The 10,712-nt window shown below is 39.4% G+C and overlaps 1 protein-coding gene across 4 annotated transcripts; it reads left to right on the forward strand.

Moving 5' to 3' along the window:
• Positions 1–918: 918 nt before the first annotated feature.
• Positions 919–7,761, forward strand: LOC131248143 (type I inositol polyphosphate 5-phosphatase 2). Of its 4 annotated transcripts, none has more exons than XM_058248224.1 (11): positions 919–2,165; positions 2,267–2,372; positions 2,494–2,574; positions 3,186–3,291; positions 3,384–3,488; positions 3,862–4,684; positions 5,077–5,261; positions 5,680–5,788; positions 5,948–6,096; positions 6,755–6,991; positions 7,393–7,761. In XM_058248224.1, exons 1-11 carry the CDS (start codon positions 2,136–2,138, stop codon positions 7,409–7,411), a joined length of 1,950 nt encoding a protein of 649 aa, XP_058104207.1. In that variant the 5' UTR covers positions 919–2,135; the 3' UTR covers positions 7,412–7,761. The 4 variants fall into 4 exon arrangements, with proteins under 4 accessions (XP_058104207.1, XP_058104206.1, XP_058104208.1 ...); XM_058248223.1 differs by having other exon boundaries at positions 2,267–2,371; positions 2,487–2,574; XM_058248225.1 differs by lacking the exons at positions 919–2,165; positions 2,267–2,372 and adding an exon at positions 2,700–2,766 and having other exon boundaries at positions 2,489–2,573.
• Positions 7,762–10,712: the final 2,951 nt, after the last annotated feature.

Consider the following 10,712-nt stretch of genomic DNA (forward strand, 5'->3'; position numbering starts at 1 on the left):
GACCGTCCAATGAAAGCATCCGTGTGGCCCACCGTTATGTTTGTGTGATATCCACTCCGTCCATCAGTTGATCCGGATTATGGTAGATGGTGTACGTAAAAATCAGGCAGATCCAAAGCTTAAGTGGGCCGCACCACTGGAAACGGTGGGGAAGTGGAGGACTACTGTTGAAACTTTCCTAGGCCCATTGCAATGTTTATATGCCATCCGACCCGTTCATAGAGTGAAAGATAACAAAAATAAAAGACTGATGAAAAAATTCGGTGGCCCCAAGAAGATTGCGACGATGCCCGTCCCCTTCTTGGTTGTTTTCTGTGGTGTGGCCCACTTAAATTTTTTAATGTGCATGATTTTCAGGATCACCTTCTATCACGAGCTGACTCATCTGATGGACGGATTGGATAGAACACAGACATCACGCTGGGCCCCACAGAGCTCTTTTCTTGCACGAGCTTCCTGCTCCTCGTATTACAGGAAATTCGCGTCCTACTCCCTAATCGTAGCCGCGCATCTTTCTCCCACGCGGATTACACGGCCCTCACCGACGCGCATTTCTCCTCGTGCTTTTACATTTTTGTACAGGTGGGGTCCACCTTTCACTGATCTAGACCGTTGATATGGCGTTTCCTTCTGTGGATCGGCCATGCTCAGGAAACCTCCCACATCGGAAGATCCTATCCCTCCAAAATTTGTCCCATTACCGTAGACCGTTGATCAGTTAGGAAACTCATAATGATGTTATTTTTAGCGTCATGGTCCATCCATTCTGTTGGCCATAAGAACAACGGTCTCGATCACCCGAAACGGGCCCCACTTATACAAACCACAAAACCCGAGGATACCATGCATATCCTATGGGTCGAGGATCATAAAACTCCTCTTTCCTCCTCTTATCCCTATTCCTACTTGCAGAAAAAAAAATGTAGCTTGAGATCCCTGCTATCACTGTCTCCAGCTGTCTTAGCATTTGCCATTGGTTATCTTTGTAAATTACTTAATTACCCCATTGACTCTGTAGCATTTTAGTTCGGTAATTGCAATGATGCTTTGGTCGGAGATATTCTGTTTTTGTGGCGGTTTGTTTGTTTGGTGGGTCACTGAAATCTTCTGTAGACACATGATATGATTAACGGCTACTGTTTGTTTATCAGGCATGGCCCACCGGGTCGTAATCATTGCTCTGTACCCGTTGATTTTGTCTTCTGAGCATGGATGAGCTGTCTCTGTCGTTGTTTAAGTAGTAGCATTTAAGCCATGGCTGTGATTCGGTATTCAACGGCCCACTCGCTCGGAACGGCAATGGGACCACTCATCGTGCGGCTGTGATGAATTATGAGAAACCCAATTGGCAGTTTTCGTTCTAACGATGAATTAATCTAGTTACTTGCTGTTTTTATCCAATTGGGCATCGCTGTGGATGTTTTTGTTTCGTTGTGGTCAAATTTGAATTAATGATGTATTTGCATAGTGTGGTCCTGATGGAAAAGTTAGGACAACCCAAATTGATGGTCTTTGTTCTTATGATGAATTTATCTAGTGCTTGTGCTAGTATGATTGAGTCGGGTACCGCTGTCGTTGTTTTTTTTTTTTTTTCGTTGTGGCTGTTGTTTTTGTGATGAATGACTTCACGAGCTGAACAAGTGGCTGTAGCATCATTTAGTTGAAGTTTTTTTGTACAATGAAAGAGACATCTTGGTTTTTAAATTCTGGTCTGTTTGTCTTGGATTTCCAATTATCATACAAAGATTTTATTTATATATTTATTTATAACTACAACTGACGTCGAGAGGACCATTGAGTAGTATGCAGCTGGAAGTTATTGATATGTGATTAGCTTGACTGCAATCTCTTTCTGTCCTTTGCTTTTGGTCTCACAACGGATTTCACTGTCTTGGGCACACTTGTACCTTCCTTTTGCTTTCAGGGACGCCTACCGTCGACTGTTCGTGTTTTTTTTTTTTATTATAATGGTCTGAAAGTCTTATTTAACAATACTGTGGCCGTCCAATTTGAGTACAAGATCACTGGTTATTAGCTTTCTGCGCCTGGTCTCGTAATTAGGAGCAGCTATCTCTATACCTGTTGTTTGGGCTTCTGAATTTTGATATCAGTTTCTTGATTTTGATCGAACGGCCATGAGAGCGAGGAAAGGAAAGCGTTCCGAGGTACATCCCATGAGTTCTTTTTTTTTTTTTGTTTTGTGATTTTGTGTCTTGAAATTTAAGATGTTCATTGATTTAATTGTGCGCTTTTTATTTGTAATTAGACCTTTTGGCCATCCATTGTTATGAAGAAGTGGCTAAACATTAAGCCTAAGGTACATGAATTCAGCGAAGATGAGCCAGACACGGAAACTGAGAGCGAGGATGACGGTAAGCTTGTAATACTCTTTTTTCTTTTTCCATTTCTTTTTTATTTGACAATTTCGACGTATGGAGATTGTAATTGGGTTATGTCCATAACTGCTCTTACTGTCTTAAATTTCTGTTGAAGATGTGAAAAGAACAGACACGATGCATGTCCGCAGAATGCAGGGGAGCCAATCTGTATGCTCAGATCAAGCTTCTAGTAATGGTAAGATTAAAATTCGGCAATTTCATCATGTTAGAATTACACCCGCTAGTTGTATTATTGTTTAAACTTGGTATTATCGTTATCTGATATTGTGTTTGTTATTTTTTCCCCCCACTATTTGACTGGATTGGAGTTGAAAAAGTTCTTGTAGCAATATGACTGTTGCAGTAAGAACATCTTACAATGTTGGAAGTGGGTTTACTACAACTTCCAAGAATTTGATTTTTAGTACTTGTTTAGAAAAGAATGGATCATTAAAAAATGGACACCAAATCTCATATCTGTGGTCTTGTTGCGGCTAACGAATTGATAGTTGAATTCATATTTTTCAAACATGGAACTTATGATTTATTATTTGAAAAAATTACTATAAGTCACAAACATGGGCAATCATATGAAATTGAGTCTTGCTTCACCAGCCTGACTGTGGTATTTGATACCTCGTTTCTTCATTCAAGCTTATGTTTTGAGCGCTTTATGGATTGGAAGGCCTAATTTCAGTCTATACATATCGACCATCATCATTCTTTCCTTATGTTTTTCTGTCATCTTCTGATCTTTTATTGATTTTCATCCTTCTTTATCAATTTTTACATGTTTGATATGTTCAGGAATGATGTCAAAGGATTATCTGCCATCAAAAGGCTACCCGTCGAGGCATAGGAGGGGAAAATCAGAAACTCTACGCGTTCAGTACATAAACACAAAGGATGTGAGGTTTGACTCTTAATGCTATTGAATATGATTCAGTTGTTTGTGAATGATGGTACAGCGAATTGGGTTTGTTTATATTCCATTGTGGTATGTAGGGTCACAATTGGCACATGGAATGTTGCTGGAAGAATTCCACATAATGATGTTGATATTGATGAGTGGCTGTGTACAAAAGAACCTGTAGACATGTACATTCTTGGGTGAGTAATTGTGTCGCGGAACGCTCTGAATTTCTTGGAATATCATGAAACAGTGATGTCCACTGCCATCTATTTTAATGATGTCTGACATGCGAGTTTGAATTATTGGAAGACATGCTGTGTTCCAAAAATCTTCCACAGTCCATTGGCTGTGGGTGGGAATACCTGCGCAAATTCAATATGGGATTCCTTCTCTTTTCCCGAAAGTAGGCGGGAATCACATTTTCAACATGCATAGCGAGTCATTTCCACAATAAAATGGAAAACAGTCTCCGATTTCCAGTGAGAATGCACCCATGTTGAAGCTTTCTTAAGTTAGGAAGCTTGAATTTTAGTCATAATAAGGAAATTGCACCTGCCTCTCTTTTTGCAGCTTCCAAGAAGTGGTCCCTTTAAATGCTGGAAACGTTTTGGGAGCAGAGGATAACAGACCAATCCCGAAATGGGAGGCAATAATTCGTAGAACGCTTAACAAATCATTGCAGCCGAAAACAAAATTCAAATGCTACAGTGCCCCTCCCTCTCCTGTAATGCGGACATCTTCAGCTGCTGATGCTCTTGCTGATGAGATAGCTGCTCCTGAAGGGAACTGTAAGCCTAGTGGGCTTGCTAATGGCATTTCTTTCGAAAGCAAACACTTGGGTGAAATAAACAACTTGGGAAAGAAGCTCCAGCTAAAGAGAATCTATGGCATTGACAGTGATAGTAGACTAGACTGGCCTGAATGTTCATTAGACACACCGCCACACGTTTTGTCATCTAACTCAAGGTTGAGGAGAGTCTGGAGCAGTTCTGCGAGGATGGGATTTGATTGGATGGAGAAGCCTCTAAATCCCACTTCTCAAGATTTAGCATTAGAAGGTGGATTGAGACGGGTGTACCGCAGCTCAGGGAACCTCCAATCTATCTGGTCACAGCAGCAAGAGGAGTCGGAAGTAATTGATTCGTTATCTGATGTTTCTGACAACTTATCCGACGAGGAAGCTGATTTGTATTCTGAAAATGTTGTGGGTAAATGTGAGGATGGAGCTGATGGAGAATGTGAGAAGCTCCAAGATAGATATGTTCGCATTGTCAGCAAGCAAATGGTCGGGATCTATGTATCGCTTTGGGTTCGTAAAAGGTTGAGGAGGCATATAAACAACTTGAAGGTTTCTCCAGTTGGAGTTGGACTCATGGGCTACATGGGAAACAAGGTCTTGCCATCCCTCTCAAGTCGCACCCTAAAAATGCTATGTTTTTTATGGTGATTGTGCATGTGGTCAGCCCAATAAGCTGTACATCAGGGTCCGCCTTATCGTTCATATGGTGGATCAAGTGGTGGATGGGAGATGCCCAAAATATCTTCCCCATTGGATGATCCTAACTGTCTATACTGATTCAGCCCAATATAAAGATGGTTCAGATCATCTAGCACAGGAGTTATTGGGGCATGGCCCATCAATTGACGTGGCTCACCAGATCAAATATGGGACCCACCAGTATCATTGTTGGGTCGAACGAGAATAAACCTTTCTTTCGATTTCCCAAATGAGAAAATTTATCATAGATGCTACTAGATGTCTGACTAATATATCTGATAATGCAGGGATCCGTTTCTGTCAGCATGTCTTTGTTCCAAACACGGTTATGCTTTGTTTGCTCTCATCTCACATCTGGTCACAAGTATGGGGATGAACAGAAGCGTAACTCTGATGTGTTCGAAATCATACGCCGTACCCGATTTCCTTCTCTATATGATGCTGATCAACCACAGACTATTTCATCACATGAGTAAGCTTCGTCTCTATACTCATTTTCATTTATTCCAGAAATAATCAAGAATCTGAAATGGCTGTAGTAAGGAAGCTTGCAATTTGTTTTTCTAGTCATTGTAACACTTTGCGACAAGAACGTTCGGCTTCTCTTTTCTCCTCTTATGGAAAATATTTAGGCTGTGTTTGGCTGCACAAGTGACTCCGATTGAGAATGATTGTTTTAGTTCAAGAGGAAATCATCTTAATCAGGAAGTAGTTACACTTCTTTCAAGTCCAAACTTGAAAATAGCGTAACTGCATTTTGGAGCTGCCCGTATCTTCAATTCAAATGCTAAGGAAAACACAATTTGGACTTTTCCATTTTAAAAAGATTAATGATTGAAATTCGATGCGTGGAATGAAATGCATGATTGTCTTTCTTTGAATGTGCGCAGCCAGATATTCTGGTTTGGGGATCTGAATTACCGTCTGAATATGATGGACGCTGATGTAAGGAAGCTTGTCGCTGGGAGACAATGGGATGAACTTATCAACAGTGATCAGGTAATATTTCTAGCACTTCATGTTGATGTTGCAAATCATAAAAGAGTATTTTGTTGAGTGTTAGCATTCGCAATAGATTTTCAATATTTATGTTCTGTCACATTCCAAGTAATTTATGGTAATAAAATTATTTGATTGTTTTATCGGGGGATGTCGCAGTTATCCAAAGAGCTGCGAAGTGGGCGCGTATTTGATGGTTGGAAGGAAGGTGTGATTGAATTCCCGCCGACTTATAAGTATGAATTCAACTCTGATCGGTATGTTGGAGAAAACCCAAAAGAGGGCGAAAAGAAGAGATCTCCAGCATGGTAAATTTTGAATCTGTTGTGTGTAGCACATTTCCAGACAAGACTAGATTTGGGTTTTGGAGGAATTTTATGATCCTTGACATGCAGATGTGCACAGCATACTTCTTCAGTTCTCAGTTTGTATGAGCAGAGCCCATGTTTCAGGGATCCATAACATCGGTCCATTCGGCCTCACTGTTTGGATCACACCCAAAAGACCTCCTCGATGGGAAAATCCCAACCTTTCAATTTGTGGCTTGTAAATTGACAGCTACAAAGTACAATAGCAGTCCAAATTCATCTGAAAATGGCATAATCTTGGAGTCTAGGATGTTCCAATCTGGGAGATTTTTGGGGCATGTTGGGTCCCATCAGATGTACGGTCTGGACCACTGAAACATGGGTCCCACTCATATAAACTGACTACCTGATCAAGATGTACTAATGACTGTTTACCAAGGGATTTTGTTTTTTGTAAGGAATCTGCACTAATCCCATATTGTTGGAAGCTGATTAAAGTGTCATATAAACCTGCAATCCATGTAGATGGCATTGTTTTTAATAACCTCGACAAGCTGACAGATGAAACTAGAGTTGGGAAATGGATTCTTTGCTGCCTTTTAGCCAATTTTCTTTATTTACATACATATTGGTGACTGTAGTTTCTGTTGTCATGTAGGTGTGATCGAATACTCTGGTTAGGAAAGGGCATCAAACAACTTTCTTACAGGCAGGCTGAACTGAGCCTTTCAGATCATCGCCCCATCAGCTCTATTTTCCTGGTTGAAGTCGAAGTCTTCGACCATCGGAAGCTCCGGAGGGCTCTGCATTTTACAGATGCTAGAGTTCACCCTGAAGATTTCCTTGTCGAAGAGGACGACAGTGACATCCAAATTGAAAGCTTCACACACATCAGGTAATCAGGAGCAGCCACAAAACTATCGCGTGCAATTTAGCTCTAGTCATGATGTTGCAGGTGTTTGGGGCATCCAAACTGCATGCATAAGGTGGGCCCCACCATGAACATTGCCTGGCACAAAAGTCAGGGTGGTCACTCATCATCAACCAAGCTTACCCCATATGAAAGCAATGGTTGGTCTCAACCAGACCCGCCAACCATTCAACTTATCGAGTGGCACTCCTGATGAGTGTAACAGCCTAACCTTCAAGTCAATCTTCATCTTGGGGCCCACCATATGCACAGATCAGATATCTTAACACCGTATGCACAGATCATACATCATTCCTCTTTTAGAACTATGGTAAGGCGGTGACCATTCGCTGCTATCAATGACCTTTAAGATGCATCTCAAGCAGGGGAAACAACATGTTGTAGAATGTCACTTGGACATTGCTTCAACTCACTGTGAGTCTCTGAGCGGCTTTAGCTAGACTTCACAACACGGGTGTGGAACTTCAGCCATTGAAGATATTACTAGTAAAAACACATGTGAGTGATCGTCGGGCATGGACTGCATTCAAGCAACGTAAGAGCCCGATTTCTGTCCAAATCTGGTTACTGAGTTACAAATGAGGGTGAAAATATATGAAAAAACCTTCTTTTTTTTTCGTCTTCTTTTTTCTTGTGGGGATTATAGGGTTGTTTGTGTAAAAAGTTATTTTAGTATGAAAATCAGTGTAGAAAAATTAACAAGATTGAAGAAAATGTGTAGACTGTTTTTTTTTTTTTTTTTAAAATAAAAATTGTTTAGGTGAGTTTGTGTAGTTTTTGGGTTTTGGAATAACACTATTGGTAGGAAATTTTGGGAACCATTGTCACCAACATCTTTGAACATTTATAGTCTATCTTGTGGAATTGCATTGCAAAATTCAGTTATGAGTCTTGAGGGTGAATACCAAACACCAAACACCAAACACCTGCGTGCCCCATGCATGAAAAGGCCGGTTTGTGGGACATCTGAGCTGTTCATCAGGTGGGCCAGGTGTGCAGATCACATGGCCCAAATATCAGGCTTTTATGTGAGTTGGGAAGGCCAAGTTTATGTTGAATGTGGAGTGTTGGTAATTCTTTTATTTTGTCTATGATTATCATACATATAGGGACCATCTGATGCGTGGACGGCTCTGATTTATGGGCCAGATTATCTACACAGTTGGGCTACTTGATGCCCGCATGTGGTATTGATTGGACAACTCTAACCAATCGATCATAGTGATTTTCAATCCAATCGAATGTGAGCCGTTCCTCTTTTTCCAGTTTAACGTCTATAATTTACAGAGATCCAAGTCAAAGTTAGGAATGAATTACTCATATCCCTGAAGGGGAGAAACCATCTAACTCCATTGACGTGTGAAAGTTAGCAAAACACAAAAATGAAATGGTTAGTTATTTGATACTCTGGCAGTGTATGATGCTTGATACACATGCAATCTAAAACTGTATATGTGGCATAGATTAACTCAAACTAAAATGGCTATAAATTGTGGAATACTGTTGCTAAGTAAAATCCCAAAATGAGATTGGTTAAGCAATCATAACCTCTGATTCGTCAACACTTGTTGGTTGTGTTGGCTGCTTGGTTCTTTTTAGTTATGCAAGAGTACCAGAATCAATACAGGGGCTCGATTCAAAATAAGTAGATGCGTCCAATATAAATGTTTGTGATCATATTCTAAAGGTGAGGTTCTTCCTTCGAAATTGGATTATTTTGTGCCTTTCACAAGAAAAAACTTTTAGAATACCAATGCAAATTGAATAAAATGAAAAACTTATAATCGGTCACTTCAAACAACTACAAGAATGCATCTTATGAAAGAACCGCTTGATATTGGATAAAGAATAAATCCAATCGTATAAGCGAAGACCTAGCTTACATCTAGATATAATAGTTAAGAGTTACTGTTGTTTTTAGGATAAGCTAAGATAAAAGATAAATTGATAAATTTAATTGATAGTTATTGGTTAGATTGATTTTATTGTATTATTTTTTAATCTGTCACATTCCTCTATTATTTATAGATTCTTAATGTAGCTTTTTCCTTCAAATCCTTCTTCTATTACTGCAATGGCTACTACAGTCCAAAAGCTTTTATAGATTCTTATATTTTTTAGATCATTCTTATAGCACGTTTCTTTTTACGATGGTTTTACTTCTGAACGCCTCTTAATCGTTTACTTCATTTTATCAATCAAGGTTTTGTATCAGTTATCTTTGGTCGCCTTTCATATCTTAAATAGTTTGACCTCGTTTTTTGTATATTGACTACAACACTCTGTCAACCATCCACTGACACAGAACTAAACTTATGCAAGTTATACACCCGTAAAAAGTGCTCCAAATCTTTGAAGATCTTTTTATCCACTTTTTATTACTCATACAATGCTACATCTCACCCTCTTATTAACTTTCCCATAATTGCTAAAGATAGAGTCCTATTGGTTGAAATAGAACCTTTGGATATTTCTCACTTCAAATCCTTCAGTACACACTGCTACCAATCTAATACTAGATGATAGAATATTAAGAATTTTTTTAAAAAATTTTTAAAATTTTTTTATTTTTGTTCATGATGCTCTAAAGTGGACCCAGAACTTCGGCCGTTCAATTTGAATTAATTTTACGCAACCTATACTAATTCTTAGTAACTTCTAAGTGAGTGCGTATCATCCATCACAGTCTGCTGGAGTATCTTTTTTTTTTTTTTTTTCCTGAAATGAAATTACTTCTGATGGATTAAAGAAAAGCAATGTAGGTAGGGGTCGTTCGGGCATACGTCTATTCACAGAAGAAATCAGGGAATTGGTATTTTTACAAGAAATGGAGTTATTTGATACTCTGACAGACAATGGTGCTTGATATGCAGCTCAAGTTAAACCCAATAATTTTTCGAACCCATTTTTTCTGAATCACAGTCCAAAAAATCACTTCGGTTGAAGAATCGTGACCCCTGATTCGTGGACACTTTTTGTTGAACGAAGGGACTGGTTGGATATTTTTATTTGTAACCGTCCGATACGTGTCCTCCAATCCGATAGTCAGATAACCAAATTAGAGTATTCTTTTTTTATATGTGATGCATCTAAACTGGGATCCACAATTTGGACGGTTTAATTTGAATTAATTGCGTTTCACATCTGCAATTTCTAAACGCTTGCGTATCCTCCACACTCAGCTAATGTATCAATGGAGAAATAATCACAGCAAAACGTTCATACACAGCCCCATCTTCTCTCCTTACACGCCACATATGTAGGAAATCTGATCCGTTAAGCAGGTGGGCCCTACCACGAAGATCACCTTCCATAAAAAGTGGGCCTGTTCTACTCATTTGGTGGTCGAACTCATACATTGAGTTGTACTATCGGCTGTCGATTGACGGCGTGTGTATGGACCTGATTTTGACACCACCACGGCTTAGATATTTCCTACAAATGTGACACATTTGCAGTAAATAGTTGCCCTGAGAAGATAATATTAACCATACGATTTTTCTTATAGAATGTGGACCATTCAATATTTAACTTCTAGCCATCCATTTGATGGCCATTAATGGGATGGTTAGGATTTCTTGATTGGTTTTATTTTAAAGATACGATCCATCCATCGATAATGGGACCCACAATTTGGATGGTCATGATAGCTGTAATCAGCCTAATATGCTAGGTGGATAAGTCA

The sequence above is a fragment of the Magnolia sinica genome, chromosome 6 (assembly GCF_029962835.1).
Source record: "Magnolia sinica isolate HGM2019 chromosome 6, MsV1, whole genome shotgun sequence".
In the NCBI taxonomy this organism is placed as follows: Eukaryota; Viridiplantae; Streptophyta; class Magnoliopsida; order Magnoliales; family Magnoliaceae; genus Magnolia; species Magnolia sinica.

Excerpts from the sequence above, each read along its gene's own strand:
- LOC131248143 (XM_058248223.1), top strand. The coding sequence starts at position 2,136 with ATGAGAGCGAGGAAAGGAAAGCGTTCCGAG. Across the intron at positions 2,575-3,185 it reads AGATCAAGCTTCTAGTAATG|GAATGATGTCAAAGGATTAT; the intron begins GTAAGATTAAAA and ends TGATATGTTCAG. Across the intron at positions 4,685-5,076 it reads TGGGCTACATGGGAAACAAG|GGATCCGTTTCTGTCAGCAT; the intron begins GTCTTGCCATCC and ends CTGATAATGCAG.